This window comes from Anguilla anguilla, chromosome 8, assembly GCF_013347855.1.
Source record: "Anguilla anguilla isolate fAngAng1 chromosome 8, fAngAng1.pri, whole genome shotgun sequence".
NCBI classification, from domain to species: Eukaryota; Metazoa; Chordata; class Actinopteri; order Anguilliformes; family Anguillidae; genus Anguilla; species Anguilla anguilla.
Window position 1 is genome coordinate 41,354,628 of NC_049208.1, and position 18,226 is coordinate 41,372,853.

The 18,226-nt window shown below is 38.5% G+C and overlaps 2 protein-coding genes across 3 annotated transcripts; both read right to left on the reverse strand.

The window, feature by feature from the left end:
- Window positions 1-3,582: 3,582 nt before the first annotated feature.
- LOC118233197 (prostate stem cell antigen-like) lies at window positions 3,583-5,761 on the reverse strand. The gene is made up of 3 exons (XM_035428608.1): window positions 5,629-5,761; window positions 5,282-5,398; window positions 3,583-3,865 (listed from the first exon to the last, which is right to left on the reverse strand). Exons 1-3 carry the CDS (start codon window positions 5,678-5,680, stop codon window positions 3,654-3,656), a joined length of 381 nt encoding a protein of 126 aa, XP_035284499.1. The 5' UTR covers window positions 5,681-5,761; the 3' UTR covers window positions 3,583-3,653.
- Window positions 5,762-7,623: 1,862 nt separating this feature from the next.
- clptm1l (CLPTM1 like) lies at window positions 7,624-18,193 on the reverse strand. Of its 2 annotated transcripts, XM_035429804.1 has the most exons (18): window positions 17,957-18,193; window positions 17,648-17,813; window positions 17,084-17,178; window positions 16,734-16,923; window positions 16,167-16,312; window positions 15,771-15,849; window positions 15,466-15,583; window positions 13,909-14,003; window positions 13,290-13,374; window positions 12,778-12,881; window positions 12,560-12,625; window positions 11,263-11,313; window positions 10,640-10,722; window positions 10,495-10,529; window positions 10,343-10,398; window positions 10,209-10,253; window positions 9,719-9,834; window positions 7,624-8,550 (listed from the first exon to the last, which is right to left on the reverse strand). In XM_035429804.1, the coding sequence occupies exons 2-18, from the start codon at window positions 17,810-17,812 to the stop codon at window positions 8,466-8,468; spliced, it is 1,614 nt and encodes a 537-aa protein (XP_035285695.1). In that variant the 5' UTR covers window position 17,813; window positions 17,957-18,193; the 3' UTR covers window positions 7,624-8,465. The 2 variants fall into 2 exon arrangements, with proteins under 2 accessions (XP_035285695.1, XP_035285694.1); XM_035429803.1 differs by having other exon boundaries at window positions 17,648-18,193.
- Window positions 18,194-18,226: the final 33 nt, after the last annotated feature.

The window sequence follows — 18,226 nt, forward strand, 5'->3', positions numbered from 1 at the left end:
CCTACCATACACAGACAGCACCAAGAGTTGGGCATATCTTTATTTTCAATTTTTAAACAAATTATGTATACAAGAGTCTGAATTAGAGACTAGACCTTGACAGTGCAAAAACAGTTCTTGTAAAAGTTTTTAATATTTTCCTTCTTGTACTCTATGCTTGTTTTTTTTTTTAATTTCAATGCTGCCTTTGACACAGTACTTGATCAAACTCTACTGCATAGGCTTGAAAATCTTGTAGGACCCTTTGGTCAAGCACTCTCATGGTTTAAGCCTTTCATTCAGACAGACATTTTTCTTACATGGATTCCTCTGACCACCACCAGCTGAACTAAGGGATACTACAAGGTTTTATGCTTTCCTTTATTTTTCTCTCTATATGCTACAACTTGGTGTTATCATCCATAGGCATGATATAAGCTTTCACTGCTATGCAGTTAATTCTTTGTTTAAAAAGCACCTATATTTTCCAATTTGTCCTTTAAACTAGAATGTTCTGTAATTATACCTAAAAAAATAACCTTGGGGTGACTTTTAAATTAAATTTCTTCCATACACTCAAAATAGCCTTCTATCATCAATGTAATATCACCAAAACAGGATATTTCAGTCTTTATAGGCTGCTGGTGGTCTTAATACATTCGGGTACTGTGCTGCATGTTTGATATGTTTATGCGTTTGTTTATATTACTTTCACATTCATAATCCTCATAATCTTTATTCCTAATCTATTTTTACCTGTTGTTAAGGAAGAGACATTTTGTTAAATTGCATTTAGTGTAAGTAGGCAAAATTGTTTCATGGCTCAGAGCAAGCTTGTCTACAAGGTAACTAATGTAAAACCACAAATTAGATAAATGCTCTCGAACTGGGAAGACACTGAACAATGGACAATCATGTCTGAGCTGGCTAGCTTCCTAGCTTTAAAAAAAAAAAACAGCTGGGTGACTGAGTGAACAGCTTGGTAATCTATGTGAAAACTGCCCAATCCATTTGGATCTTATTTAGTTCTGTGGGTTTGCCCATATATCATACTGTTAGTTGCAAACGTAAGCAATGGGAAGAAATAAATAGCAAATTAATTGATTTGTACTTCTCAAGCTAGCTGAACTACTATTAGTGATCTACATTAGCTAAGCTGATGTTTGTCCCCTACTTTGCCAGTTAGCGGTTGCCTATGCAGTGGTGGATTCCTGCAATTGAAAAAGTAGGACCATCCTCCTCGGGTTCTGACATTATCTTGGCCCTCCAATTAGCCACACTGTATGAACCCAATAAATAATGTAGTTTAATGTTTCCCACAAAGATGGTACTGGCTGCAAAATCTCTGAATACTAGATTTGCAGCATCTCGTGAATAAATAAAGGCTCAAGGTACTTGAAGGAATGTAGGAATACATTGGTAGCATTGCTTTGAGATTCAGAGCCATGAAAAAGTTTTGCCCCCTTCCTGATTTACTCTATTATAGCATATTCACATAGTCACACTGAATGGTTTCAGATATTTAGACAAAATGTAAATAAAGGGAACCTGAGTAAACCCATAACACAATTTCATTTATTTAATGAAAAAAGTTATCAAACACCCATATCACCCATGTGACAAAGTAATTGTCCCCTCAAAATTAATAACTGGTAATCACCTTTAGCAGCAATAACTGCCACCAAATGCTTATGATAATTCAATCTCTGTCTTTCACGTCACTGTAGAGGAATTTTAGCCCACTGTACTTTGCAGAACTGCTTTAATTCAGACAAATTGGTAGGTTGTTGAGTATGAATTGTTTGTTTCAGGTCCTCCTACAACATCTTTGTTGGGTTCAAGTCAGGACTTTAATGAGGTCTCTCCAAAACTTTAGTTTTATGTTATTTTTTCAGCTATTCAGATGTGGACTTGCTTTTGTGTTTAGGATCATTGTCTTGCCGCATAATTCAAGTACGCTCCAGCTTCAGTACACAAGCAGATGACCGGACATTCTCCTTTAGAATCCTATGGTACAAAGCTGAATTCATGTTTCTTTCAATAATGGCAAGTTGTCCAGGTCCAGAGGCAGCAAAGGATCCCCACACCATTAGACTACCACCGTCATGTTTGACTGTTGGTATGATGCTCTTACTGTGAAATTTTGTATTTGCTTTATGTCAGACATGATGTGACCCATGTCATCCAAACATTTTCACTTTTGACTCATCTGTCCTAAAAACATTATCCCAAAAAGCCTGGTGCCCAGGTGTTGTTTTGCAAATGTGAGATGAGCATTGCTGTTTCTCTTGCTTAACTGTTGTTTCTGACGTGCTACTCTTCCATGAATCCCATTTTTCCCAGTCTTTGTTATTGTGGAGTCATGAACACTGACCTTAGCTGAGGCTAGAGAGGCAGGCCTGCAGTTCTTTGAAGGTTTTTCTGAGATATTTTGTGATTTCCTGGATGAGTTGTCGCAGCGGCTTTGGAGAAATTTTGGCAGGCCCCCCACTCCAGGGAAGATTCTCCACTGTTCCAAGGGTTCTTCATTTGGAGATAATGGCTTGCACTGTGGTTCAGTGGAGTCCCTGAGCCCTAGAAACCTTTTCAAGACTGATGTATTTAAACAGCATTTTTTAAATCTCTTCTGGAATTGATTATGGCATAGTGTGCTTATAGAAACTTTGTGGTGACTACACTCTAATGGTAAGGTTCAATATAAGTAAGGTTTAGACAGGGCTGGCTGCAACCAAGCCTGACTGCATAAAAGAAACATGATTTATTATTGTTGATTGTTTTTTTTTGTTGTTGTTGCAATTGGTGATTTGTTTCTAATTGTCTCATTTGTATTGGTATAAACATTGCGGTGATTGTTATCCAAAGTTTATATCCAAATAAAGGCCTTATGTTTGCCCCTGTTGGAAGCATGTGTGTCAATTGTTGTCTACATCTGTTGGAGACTAGGAACTGCTGATCTTGTACTATGTCTCTTTTATTTGACTCCGATGAAGACACAGTGGAATCAAAACACATCAGTTTTATGTTCAACCATTAAAGGGCTTATTTTGCATCTGCATTCTTTTGGAATCTTATATTGTCCTTAATCTGAGAAATACCGGATTAGCCTTTGAACTGGCTGATGTGCAGTGACTTCCTTTTTGAATTTCTGGCTGTATTCAATCAGCTGAATCTAATTACCAATAAAATTAGCTTAATTGGTAGATTGAGTAACTACCTAAGGGGGTAATTACAATTTTTCACAGAAGTGATATGGGTGTTTGATAACCTTTTTAGTAATAATTTATTATTAGTAAAGTAGTCATTTTAAAAAATGTTTTGTGTATACTCAGGTTCCCTTTGTTTAATATTACATTTTGTCTAAAGATCTGAAAAACGTATATGCAATAATAGGGGAAATCAGGGGGGGGCAATTACTTTTTCGCGGCACTGTATAGCAGCATCATTTTGATATCAGTTTAGTGTGTAGACATTTTTAGGAGTTGTGTTTTTGCAAATTTATATAATAGTAAAAAAAATACTAGAGCTAAAAGTGCTATCAGTTGATTTTACTCTGACATTTTTTCCGTGTATATTTCTCCCTGTACAAACCACAGAACTACACCAAAAACTTTGCCTTCTTTATTTTTACTTATCGATCACAAGTGATACACATTCCCTCCTGAGTAGTATGGCAGTTAGGATATGCCGAAGCTCAGGGCCATCAGAGCAGCAGGGAGGGCCAAAAGCAGTACATTCAGCCGGATCATTTCGAAGCCATTCACATTACAAAGGTTTGTCTGGCAACATGTGACTGTGTTCGCTCCAATCACCAAGTTGATGTTGGCGGCGGCTGCAGCGTTGCATGTTGAGGCCGTAGAGCAAGTCTTGGTTATGCTCTGAATCCCCACTGAAAAGGTCATAGACAGATGTTGTTAGAGGCCTGTCATCTACGAGTCATCTACAGACAGTTGCACACGCCACGACCAGTTCAATATAAGCTCTTATTGAAACGTTCAAGGGCACTTTTTAAAGTAATTACTTTATAAGCCAAAATCTAAATTTTAAGTGTAAACTAAGGACATTATAAGCGCATATGATGGTAAATATATAAATATAACATTAATGTAAAATAAATAATAAAAAAACACCGAATGTCCAATTCTTTCCCTAATATGGAATATATCCAATTGACTATTTGTAGCCGCGTTCATGCACGTTCTCCACAGCTGATTCGGAGGGGTGAAGACATCCGCGGTTCTCCACCAAAACGTGTGGTGTTATCGGCCTGCGTCTTTTCACATCACACCTCACAAAGTTTGCACAGAGCTGAGCATAGACATACACATTTAACCAGACAGGTCTAACCTAAGCTTGAGAAGCCCCAGAAGTAAGCCTGTACTGCGCATGTTGAGGGAAAAACTTTGGCATTTCCAATAAAGTGAATGTCACACTTTATTGCAAAATAAAACTTCCCGGATGGTATTTTGATACTGGGTTAACAAACGTTACATTTCATATGAAAAGCAGATTGTGAGAATATGTAATGTGTAATAAAATATGTAGGCAACATTTGAATATTTTCCCAAAACTTCTAGACCAAAACGGCCATTGTTTCACAAACTGCTACACTTAATGAAATTTATGATCACAAAAAAATGAGCCATGTGGTTTTCTTTGGTTGTTAAATGGCCTTGGTTTTCTTCATTGAATTCAATGGGCAGCAAACTCTTGCATTCAACATGGGTGGTAGAGTCTGTTTCACATTACATCATAAGCTTCAACGGCACAAATTCTCTATGGAGCCGAGTGAGAGGACTGTCAGAGGAAGATGTTGATGTGCGGCTTTGGCATCTACCAGCGGAAGTCGCCAGATAGCAATGAAATGCGGATCGACTGAACACTTCCGTACTCTGGGCAACACAATTGGCAATTATTAGCCACAGTCGAACCTGAATATAACATTAATTAATTAATGTTGGCCCTTGTATTACATGGATGGTCAAAAAGAATGTATAACATGACTGGTTGGTCATGGAACAATACCAGATATTGTATTGTTGGAGCAAGTGGAACAAGTCATGCATTTAACTCAAAGCAGTTGAGTTAAAGACCATCAGTCAAGACCGCTCACATAAAAAGAAAAAAAATTCATTAAAAAACCTGTACAGACATGCATTGAATGTGACAAGTATAATAGATAAGTTTGATTTTGGAATCACAGTATTATGCCTTTACTGTGGCAGCATATATAGCCCCACTGCCCTTTTATGAAAGTCGCGGTATCTGGTAACAGGAATCAGTTATATATGAACTCTGGACTTACCAACTTGGGTTACAGTGGTCATGCAGGTGTCACTTAAGCCAGTGCAGTTCACTGTGTTCTGGTTACATTGTGCGTTGCTGCTGGACGATGTGCATGAGTAGCACTGCAGCGCATCTGCTGAAAAGACATAAAAGTCATTGAAATAGTTAAGTCCCTGTAATGGCAGCCTTACCTTGGAGACCAATGATAAATAGTAGTGCGTTTATACATTGTATACATTTAGCTCACACACGGTAGGTCCGTATCATAACCATTAACAGCAACAGTCGGCTTTCAGGGTCATTCACTGTAGCTTACATATTAACTCATTGGTCAGTGATCTAAAGCAGCTGCATTCATTGAAGTACCTGCAAAGCAAAAAGAAGAGATCACAAGGAGAAAAGTGAGTCCAGTCTTCATAGCTGACTGCTTTCAGAATGTAAATTTTATGATGAGCAGTCCTGCGGTTCTCAAAGTCCTCAGTGATGAGAACGAGCTCTCCTTTTGGCTTAAATAGTTGCCTCTGGGTCTGGGTTGCTCAGATATCATGCTTAGAATGCCAAAACAAACCTTTCAGGGAATTTATCCTGCATATGATGGTTAGTAAACTCATTGTATTGTTGAAGCTATGTTGTTGTCAACCACCCCTGGGCAACCACCTATTCTGTACATACAAACAGCAAGTCAATACAATGGGCACAATGGACAGGAGGTTTGAACCAGTTTGATTCAAAGATGACACCACTCTATGGATTGGCTTTAGCTCCATGTGTTGCCTAGCTACTTGGCAGTCGTTTGTTAGTAGAATGAAATGCAACACAACTTTTTCCAGTCATATGGTACAAATAATAAAAATAATACAATTTTTTAAAGTAGAATTAACCTTGTCTTTCACTTTTCCAGATATGTTGGCCATTGTGTTGAACAATTTATCCTTCAAATACAAGCACATACCCCAAGAGTGCCTTTGTTGAATTCTTGAAATGCAAATGGAAAACAGTCAAAAATATGAATTGGAGGCTCACCGATGCAACATTAAGATTATCATTTTTTCATACTAGCACTCGAACATATATACAGTACAGCATTAAACATTATCTAAAGGAATATTGATGTTTGCTCATGGTTTTACTATATGATAAGGAGACTTAAAGGTTGTATAAGGTAAAATTATTTAAGAATACAAGATTTGCAGCATTGTTTTAATGTGTTTTCACAAATGTGAAATGCAGTGTTTTGTTGTAGGAAGGCTGGTCTACTGCATTATGCATTCATTTCAAAGGACCCCCAATAATACAATACGCCACCAGACACATAATTGAGAGGTGGGATCTACTCATTAATGGCATTTGTTTATGCATTTCATTTTGCATGAACATTCAGTGCTACTGGTATCCAACAATTTACAGCACAACAGGTCACTGTTGCATCATCAGGCATTGTTGTAAGGCCAGTTCTGTTTAAGGTACATTTTCTTAATGTGACTTATTTTGTGCAGAATTTAAAAAGGTGTCAGCGAGCAACATTTCAAATAAGTACAGAAATGATTATATTTTTACTCAAGGAAAAGTTATGTTGATTTAAAGAAATTCATGTTACTTTACAGGAAATGTATTCCATAAAAAGTCCATAATTCAAAGTAAATTAGAATCCAATTAGTATACTTAGTATAAATGAGATAAAAGTACTGTGGAGTTATGAAAGAAAAATATTGTAACAAATGCACAAACAAGGATCTTCAATCTTGGTCCTTAAGAGCCACAAGGTCTTCCAGTTTTCTTTGTTACTCAGCACCTTGTTGATCACTTAGAGTTCATTACAGTTAATGGCCTACCTCACCTGCTTTTTAAGCAGGGTGGACAATCCACCCTCCTTTCATATTTTTTTGCTTCGTTCAGACTGTTTAAAAGCCGAGAGTAAGAGAAGGGATCATAGCTCAGAAGGAGCCATGGCAGGGGTTCAAACCTGCACCCGTGCAGGGGGACTATAGTGCCACACATCTCACCACCTTACCTGGTTTCCTGGCTCTGAACTGGTTGCTGATTTTAAAGTGAAAACAAAAACTTCAAGATGCAGCAGCTCCTCAGGACCAAAGTTACAAACTACTGTACACAGAAGCATATTCATTATATATTCATAATCATGCTGGATATTAATAGCATTACATAGAATTACAGCAAAACTATAGGAATTTATTTGACCCATAGAAAAATTAGCAGGCACTGTAGAGGAAAAAAATACACTGGCAGACACCACAGAACACAGATATCCTGTCTGCTCTCTTGCCAATGCAGAAATGTCAAGTTCAGATATGAACCCATGTACAGCATTTGGGAAACAAATAAAAATGATTGGACCTCAAGTTTATATTCAAGGCAGTATTTTATTTTCAAGGAAAAGCCATAAGGTAAAAAGCTAACTAACACACAAATTGACATGAGGTACATGAATTAAGATGCACATAAGTAGGAATTATCAACAGATGGGTCCCTTATGATCTCTGACAGTAGGATCAGTTATTTTTCAAAATGCCACAACATCAGTTACTGGGGGCTTTCAGTAGTCATGAATTTTGAGGCTAAGAAAGAAATACATATAGTTATTATTATCCATTCAAAAATTGCAACAATTAAAAGAAGTACATTCAGTTCCCTCCAACAAAAATCACATTATTTTAATTGTGTTTGGCACCATTTTAATTTTATTTTGCAATACTGTGCTAAGTAAAAGAAAATAATCCATATCTGCAAGGTCAGGAAATAATGTGGCTCTTCTGCATTTTTACTAATGAAAGGACACATTCCGGTATGAACTCAGGGTCCAGAGAGACCAGTGAGCGCCTCATACTGGAAGGGTTGAGCAGGTGCAGGCGGTGATGGCTTCTTCATGCTTCTACAGGATGCAATTAAGGTCTGACACTGGTCGAGCTAAGCAATGGTGCGCAGAGAGCGGGCTATCTCACGAAAGCCTATCCTCGGATGGGTGAAGTTTGGCAGGAGAGGGCACATTAGGGTGGAGTAGAGCAGGGCTTAGAAGCGCTAATTTTCCCCCATTCTCACTGTCAACTTTGTAACAAATGTCAACACTTGATCAGTGTCTATGCTCCCTTCAGAAGCACAACTCTTCTATTGCTGTGGACATTCAAAACAGATAACACTGCTTTCTTGGTTCCTTTTGCTTGCATCATTTCAACATGGTATATTTATTAGTCTTTGTGGGTCTTCTCTTTGGGCTTCTTGTCGAATGAAACTCCATATTCATTGACTCTGCTCTTGTCTACAGGATAAAGCCTTTAAAGAGAATGACCATCAGTCAATGTCAGAAATTCAAAATGTGGTAACAAATACTGGTAATATCAACTGCAAAAGAATGTGTTCTTTGTTATGACATAAGACGACAACGAGAATCACATGCCAGGGTTTTCCCTAGGTTTTCAGAGGGCTTTGGCACTCTCAGCTAGATTTTGGAACAGCGTTTAAAAAATATATATATATATATATATATATGAAAAAACGCTTTGAACAGCGGTTTTCATCAGAAAAAGACGTTACGTGTGAACACAGCCTAACTTTGTTTAGCTACCAAGCCACATTTGATACTAACGTTAGTTCAATCGAGGTATCTTTATGTAACGTCAACTAACTAGCTTCGCTGGCTAACGTCATAAAATTTTTCCCGACCGTGAAAACTGGATTACTTGTTTACATTTTTGACAGATGTGGCTAGTGAGTAAATCTATCGCTGTTTCCATCGCAGCACTTTCGACACAAGCAATTCGAAGCGCTATCCTAAAATTTATTTTTACCATGAAGAGTGCCTGACCCGCAACCGTAGTAATGTGTTAACACGGCAGCACAATTATATCAAGAAATACCATCTTTGTGGGAAAAAAACGCTATATTCTGTAAATGCATTTAACCTACCATGTATAAAAACATAAAAACGCTTGTCAATCACCCACTTCTATTTATAATGCCATCATAGCGCGGAGTGTTTAAAACCATAAAGCCACTCCGTTTTTTTTTTTTTTTTTGTCACGCATCACCGTTATTTTTTCATTCATTCTGATATGTCGCCTAAATGCCTTTTTACGTTCATTCAGGTTAAGGCGCTCCGCAAAATCACTTAGGCGCTGCGCCTAAGTCTGTCTAGGGTAGGGAAAACCCGGCATGCCTTATTTATGGATTCTGTACAGTTAGTAAAGCCTCAAATAAACTTTACTAAAAAAACACAAAAAAAACAGAACTACCTTCTTGTGAGGAGAGCCAAATCTGTGTTTTATGTGACTGCTACATCACTGTATGCATGTATGTGCTAAAAGGTGCATTTTTAAAACAAACGGCTGTTTTACAAAACTGTACCACTCCGGTGCACTGAAGTTGACCTCAGTTCTAACATAGTCTCCAACAGCTGAATGATCATGGTGATAAGTAAGAAAGAAACGGTTGTTTGACTGACCATCTCTGGTACAGGTAAACCAGGAACACGACGTCGTCTCGGAAGCAGGCCAGTCGGTGAGAGGTGGGCATGGTGATGATGAAGGCAAACACATCATCAATGAAGGTGTTGAATGCCTGGGGGGACACAGAGCACAGTTCATGCCACAAGCTTCCACCACCACCGTCACCACTGTTCTTGCATTCCATGCTGAAAGGCCAAATACCAAATACTACAACTGCTACATGCTATGCAGCATAGTATGCAAAATAATGAGTTGTGTACATCACTTTATAAGCACTCATACTTATTAAATAATGGCATGTAGAAACACTATTGCATGATCACAATTTAACTGTGAAATTGACTTCGGTACAGACGACTTTCCCAATGACCACATCTAAGTCGACTCTCGATAAATACACTGTAAGTGGTTACTTACGCAAAAGTTACAAACAATCATTAAGTGAGAATCTGCACCGTTACCATATTTATATAATTCTACACTTACCTTGTACATGAATGCCTTCCACGGTAAATGGGCCACTGACTTTAACTGTTCAAATAAGAGAATAATTCACATTAAACACCACCCTTACAAGTTCAGTTTTCCACATAAAAAGTTTGCTTTAGGGCAACACCCACCTTGTAGTTCACAAAAAGTTGAGGTAGCATAAAGAGGAATCCAAATGCATAAACCCCTGTTAGCAATGAGAGAGAATACATTAATAAGCATTTAAAAATTGTTTGAAAACATTCCAAAAGAACTGATTGATTTTACTGGAAACCAGTCTTACCATTGACCATACTGTTGATCAGCCAGGAGTACCAACTGTAAACAAAGCAAAGAAACTTTCAAATAAACTAATGAAGGCATCTTTATAAAGCATATAAATACAATAATGAAAATACAATAAAATCACGTAAGGGAGTAAGTATTACCTTTTGTATTTTACATAAATGAGAGAATATACAGCTCCTCCGATACACATGGGGTAGAGTAAATATGACAGGTACTTCATAGCCTGGAAGAGAGAAAGTTGTTCTTTTTAAACGGTGTGCTAAAACACAACTGGCACTCATATGATGAGTCATTTTTTTAATGTTACACAAGCGTAATCAAAAACAAGGGACCCTGTGCTGCACACTGCTTTCAGTACAACCATAGATTACTTTTTGAACAGGGGTCACACAATCCCCATGGACGGCTGTATAGTAAGATTTACTTGTGATTATAAACCGTTTCTACCCCTTTTCCTCCCCAGTTTGGAACAGCACATCCTTTTTCTAGTCACCAGTGTGCCACAGACCACAGTAGCTTATTCGTGTGCACCCCTCCAGTGTGCCACAGACCACAACAGCTTATTCGTGTGCACCCCTCCAGTGTGCTACAGGAAAGACGGAGACTGCTGCAGACTGTACAGGCCACTCAGTACATGAGGACTGCCACCTATCAGTGCACAGGTGTACTTTCCACTGATGAGTACAGGTGGCCTCTGGGAGCCAGGCGCACTGCTGGGAGGAACTAATGCTAGCTGTGCTACTGCCGGCTCTTCCTTTCTCACCAGTGTGTCGTACTCCTCCGTCCTCCTCTCAGATTCATCCGATTTTCCAAACTGTGGAGAGAACGCACGTCAGGACATTAATGATTACGAAAATAGGGAATGCTTTTTAAACCTTCTCACATTAAAACTGAACTCCAGCCTAAAATCACTGTTTGTTTTCCACTTCAATTAATCTCTTTCCTAATGTGTAACATAACACCCCAACTCACAACAAAGAAAACGCACAGAGCCCCACCCCAAACAATGTTGCCCAGATACAACACATCCCTTACCCTCATTGTAATGAATAAAAACAGAAATTTTAGTGACGGCTGTAGTTGGAGTGTAAATTAAATAAAGAATCCAAACTTTCAATTATGTCATAAATATTGTGATTGTGACTTCAGAAACACAGGGGAAAACAACAACTCTCTTATATTCAAAAAACACCCCCTGAACACTTAAATCATAAGAGTTATATCTTAACGGCATCATCACTTCAAATCAGGGATGGGCATTACTTCAATTACATGCATTTCAAATATGCATTTCAAATACTTGCGCTATCATGTATATTTAATTAGCTTGGAAAAAATACTGATGCGATTTGTATCATGACATTTTGGTATTTTCTAAATACATCCTGGTCCCTTAGCAAATCTTTTTTTATATGAAGCCTTTTCAAAACCTTTTAAACAACTCTTTACATGATTACATATATTGTAAGCAAACTCACATGACACCCTCATAACTGTGTAGGGATCTTACTTGTAGTTAATGCTATTAAGCTTTCTAGACAGAACTAGCTACTGCTAACTACTACAGCCCAGTTTGGGCCATTAAATCAGCTGAGACTAGCTAGCTATGATTGCTGACAGCCAAAAAATATCCTCAGTGCAAAATCAGGAGAGACACTTCCAGACTACCACCAACTGACACGAAGGATGGGTTTTCTGCGCTGGTCACCTTGTTATCTTTGGATCAGTCAGAAGTGATTTGTAACCGTGACATTTCTAAACGTGTATTACCCTTGTTTACAATGAAGGCTGCATTATACTGTTCATGACTACAAGTGTAGCATCACTCTAATTAAAGTTTTATTTTCATAAAATTCTTATTATATACACAGTGCTTTATATCTATTATTGGATCTTCCTGTAGTGTTAATGTTCTGGGACATATAACACAAATGGACATGCCACCGTGTCTGAATAAAGGTTAAAAACACAAATGGAAAAAACTTTTCAATTTATAAGGAATTAAGCCTTTATCTTAATAATCTATATATTTGTCAGGGTGAAAAGAACAATGAACTCACTTGGAATGTTGGTTTCAAGCCATTCCACACGACTTGTATTTTGAAGGCCTTCTTTACCTTCCACACCTGTAGAGGGTCACAGTGGATCAAAAATTAGAGACCTGACAATACTCAGGCAAACTGGAAAAAATATATTTAAGTTATAAGAACATTGTGAGGGGTAGGTATATAGGCATTATTATATTGCACATGCTATAATTAGAGCTTGTTTACTGTACCTCAATAACTGATCCTATTCCAGCAGGGATGAGCACCAGTAAGCTGGTCTGTTGGTCCAGTAGGTACAGGAAAACCACAATTGTGCTGAAACACCGCCACAGTACTAAGACACAGGTGAAAGAAGAATAAATGAAGCCTTTCCAGTTGGCCTAAGCAATCCATATCAAGAACAAATTTAGAATGGACCATTACGTTCTATTTTCACATGGGGTAGTGCATTCGATTAACTAAAAATAAAAAAATGTGTATTCCGTTTTGCCACTGGGCTAGTGCACAGGATAAACATTATTTTTATTTGGCCAGCTCAATCAAAAAGGGGAGTTTATATATTATATATGAAAAAAACAAGTGATATTTCATTGAATATTTTTCAGCAGGCTACTGTCTGGTCTTTAGAAATGAAAACCTTTTTTGTGCTTAATTAGAAATATTATGACTTAGTAAACAGAGTTTTGATAAGGATATGCTTTAATTAGAAATTAAATGACTGCTTAATTCCATCTGGTCTTACCTGCCTTGCTGGACATTCCCACCATACTTTTCTTTTTTTTCCAAAAGCTGATGTCATTTTTGAAGGCAAGGAAATCAAACAAGAGCTGCAAAACAATCACAGTTACAAATATCTGACAAAAACCCATATATGCATGCTTATGCAAGTTTATGAGTAATTCTACAACATTTAGCCTTTTTTGACAGAGAAAAACAAGTTCTGGAAAGCAGCATAATATTTGGAAGTCCTAGAATAAGCGTAAACACAGTTCCACTTCCAAATACATTTGTAATAAACATCATAAGTTCTCTCTAGAAGAATTCCATTGGCTTTTAAGGGGCAAGGTTGGCCAACCTAAGGCATATACATTTGACTACTTAAATATTTTTCAGGGTGTATTTAAATTTAATGAAGTTTTAGTTTCCTTATGCAGCAGAGTAGAAACATGCAAAAATATACAACACTTTTGCAGAGCAATGTACACGCAGTAATCAGTTTAAAAACAAAAAGGAAAACAAGTTTATAATGAAAACAGCATGAACTGCACCAGAGCAATTCAGGTTATATTACGCATGAGTCAATACAGTACATGACAAAGGCTCAGCAGGAAGTATGCAAGGGAAAAATCACAAGCACTTACATGGAATGCAGCCACAAAGAACGTCAGTGCAAGGAAGTACAGGTTGGTGTCAACAAAAATACCCTTTATTTCATCTGCATCCTTTTCAGTGAAGCCTAAAGGAAGAAAATGTATCAAATTGCTGCACATACAACATTTCTGTTTGTCATAAAATTTCTATTGTTATAAAGTTCAAGTTATCAAAAATAAAAAATCTGTTTCTGCAGCCTAGTTTTCTCCCCCATCAATTCATCCGACATACAACCCCATACTAAGAACAAATGAGCTAAAAACGCATCATCATACTCATAGAACACCAGGCATTCCTAGATTTTACTTTTATTTATAGGTGTATAATGGAGATGTACATAACAGGGTATTTATTTTACATTTTATTATTATGAATTTGGTATGCCCAACTGACCGTTTATGACGTACACTGTAGTGCACTCTACAAATCCCTGCTTAGAAACAGTTGCTATGTACGACTTCCTATCTAGCGCAGATACTATCTGCAACATCGTAGCTAATAACAGAACAGACACACGTAAAATCCTGAACGTTGGGAGGAGAGGGTGTTATTTTTATTCCATTCCCCAAGCTCTGAACATAAACTTGAAGCGACTGTTGTGGATAACAACACTTTGTAACAGTTGTAGCTTAATGTCAGTACTGTAGGAAGACATACATTTGTGTATGTGAAGGGAAAACCCAACTAAAATTAGAAAAGATAAAATATATAAGAAAGGCAGTATAAATAGAGCTGCCAGAATAGGTAGATATTGCACATGATTATGCTACAGTATGTAGGCTTAATCTCCCACAACGCAGTAGCGTAAAGGGGGTATAGCCCTACAGGTAGCGAAAGTTAGAATAATGTTAGGTCAAACTAGCTCTCAAAGCATAACTAACATTAGAGAGCACTTCTAGGGCTACTTTTTGCAAACTTTGCCGTGGTATTGTTATTCCAACCACTATTCCATAGCTAATGGCAGATAATCTTTCCCAGCATTTTATTAATGGAAGACCGAATGATACCTTCATTTATCAATATTTACAGTTTGATGTTTTTACTGTTAATACATAATCTATGATTGTATCATGCCAAAGTACTTTTCTGGATTATAGGCTACTTCCAAAAACCATCTGTAATTTCTTATGCCAGTTAATTCAAGCGGATCCTGCAAGCTGACTCAATCTTCTTTTGTCGTATATAGCAACAGCCGTTATGGAGGGTGGGACTTGTGGATATTTTGCTAATGGGCAATTATCTGTCCAGTCTGGACTATCCAATCAGCCATTTACAGCAATGTTCACACTGTGATTCTGGAGTGTAGACATCCACAGTTATCTTCCAAAACATGTGGTCTCACCACCATTTCTTTTCAGACCACAGCCCAACAAGCTTGGAGGAAGACACTATTTGTGTAGCATTGACAAGCAGACCATGGGTGCCCGATTGACCAGCAAAGGTTGCTAGAGGCAATGAAACATAGACCCCTAGCCAACTGAACCCTCCTGTTCCCGGCTGACGCAATAACTGGGTATACTTTGACTTGGCCAATGCATATAGCTCACCAAATTGCTGCAGAGAGTACACTGCATCTTGCATGTGGATCCAGAAGCGGAGTTTTCCAAGGGAAATTGTATCATAGGACACTGTGAGGGGAAGTTCAGACGTACTGCTATTGATCTCCTGCAGAAAGAGCATATCACAAAGACAAAAACCATATTAGCGCATAGCACAGATAGGTAATATTTACATATTGTAATGCCATGCACCACTAAAAAAACTAAGACAAATGTGAGCTGCTACTTTCGCAGCTATGCAAAAAAATTATGATGACACACTGAAAATGTCTCAGAAGACCAATTTAACATACCATCAGGTCCTTCACTCGGTTGCTAAGCTCATCGACAAACAGCAGAGGGAGATACACCATCTTCTTTCCACTTTGAAACCTGTGGCGAACACAAACCAGTATATACTGGGCATTTCAATGGACACACAGAAGAATTCAATTTTGGGGGCTTCAACAAAGACTTCCTACATATTAAAAAGGCAATTTTGCATAAAATTATAACAGCAAATTCCTTTATCAGTTGCTCTGCCTGAAGTGTAGTTTGTTACATTCCTTTGGGGAGGTGGTTCTCAGGAGGCAGTGGCTACCTCAGTACGTGAATATCTAGTCAGCATATCAAATATCTTCGTATGACCTCTTCAAGAATTCGATCCTTCCCCAAAATAACTGTCCAAGGTGCACCGGCTGAAGACCTACACTCGAAGGTAGCGATGCACGTCACTGGGCAGGGCCTCCCTATCAAAGGTGAAGTCCTCTGTCACGATGTTTAAAGTGAGGCGGGATCGCCAATGAGACACTGGCCTGTTGGGCGGAGTGTCACCAGTGGTCTTCTGCTGCTCTGGCTAATGTAGATGTGGGACAGTGAATGGTGACAAAAAAATCATATATATTTGTTGAATGTAAATGGATTGCAGGCCAGAACAAAGTGAGGACATGAAACAAGCATTTAAAGAAATAGCCTGCACACTTATTGTACGCTGTACCACATGAGAAAACACAAATAAGCAATATGTATCAACTAGAGGCAATAGCAAAAGAGTTCATTGTAAGGTGAAGAAAATAGGTCAAACACAAACTCTAATGCTAACAGCATTTGGATGTGAGACTTGAATTTGCCCAGACTATACACAAAATATACATTAAACCACACCCTGTGTAAAATTCCTGATATTTTCGTAGTAAAAGGTATATCGATAACCGTTACCACAGAGGTCTCTGGGCAGAAAGACAGACTTGGGGACAGATAAGACAGGCCCGACTCACCTGCGGGGCATCCTGGCCAGAGATGAGGCTGACTTCTGGGGGTTTGGGCAGCATGAATGTGGTAAGCTGGGCCACCATGTGCACCTGTCGGGTGTCCTGCCACGGTGACACGCCAGCCTGGTGCACAAACACCAGGGCGTACAGCGTCCCGTTGTTCCGTGTTTTCTTCGGCAGGGATACATTCACGTTCCTTTAATAGAATGGGACACAAGAGGGTTTTCTTCTGTGGCTGCATCATTGTACCAAACCCCAGTTCTTTTTCTGGATGCCATCTTTAAAAAAGGTTTTGTCTTCCTTTGTCTTGCTGTTGTTATAAAAAGGGACTGCAGAAAAATGAATGGAATACCTACCTCTCAATACGGGAATGTACATCAAAGTCGTCAACCTTGAGAATGAGGCTATGGCCACCTTCGCCATTTGATTTAAGCGCTGTGTAGACGCTAAGCTGTTTAAAAAATTAAAAAAACACCAAACAACAATTGATAACCACATAATGTCACTGTGTATCCCACTGAGCCAGGGGTGCCCTGTTACTACCATCCTGTAGGTTTCATCACAATCCTAACAAAGCACACCTCATTCAACAGCTGGAAATCTCGCTGAGCTGCCAAATAGTATAATCAAATTAGAGCTGAAATGAAAAACTACAGGACAGTAATCTCTAGGAACAGGGTTTGGCCGCCCTGCACTAAGATATGCCTGTCAGAGTAGGCATTAACAAGACCAAAACATAAGCTTCTAGCTTGTGATGTGGAAATTCCCTATACTTAACGTAAAAACCATAATACCCAAACAATTGTAGAGGGTGACTAAGACCTTCCTGATAACTGCGATGTTTATTCAACGGGCAACAGACTAGCAAACTAGCTGAATCAAGTATCGAAAGGTCCTCCAATAAAATGATAATGACTAACCTGTAGTCTTGGTTTTTCTGCGAGGTAAGGAATTATGCAATTTTCGCCTTTGGGTTGCTCGCAAGGCTTGGTGTATACGATGCCATACATCACCCAGCAGGTGTGCAACACGTAAACCACAAATACCCCAACAATTAGGGTCGTAAAAGACGTCTTCTGAAACATGCTGTCCAGCGAGTTAAGTAGTTAGTTTGCGTAGAACGCACTGTGCATAAATGCTAAAAGATTAACTATACATCAACATGCAAACACAACGCTTTATTATTTACAAAAGATAAGTGCAACGTTAACAGAGGTCAAGACAGGTACCGAGAAAAGTGTGCAGGGCTTTCTCATAACTATCCCATCATCCATGATTTGCAAGGCTAGCTCGACTGACGCAACTTCACAACTCAAAAAATACGCAACGTGTCACTGCATGAGTAGAGACAATCTATGCGGTGTTGCGCAGCGATAGTTTCGAAAATCCAGTCATTTCTTTCGCACCTACAACATTACTAAAACGTGAGATTGGCCTTCCGAGGTTTTCTGGACTTCCTTGATGTGATAATAGCGGAAGTAGTTGCTTTCCGTGTTGTA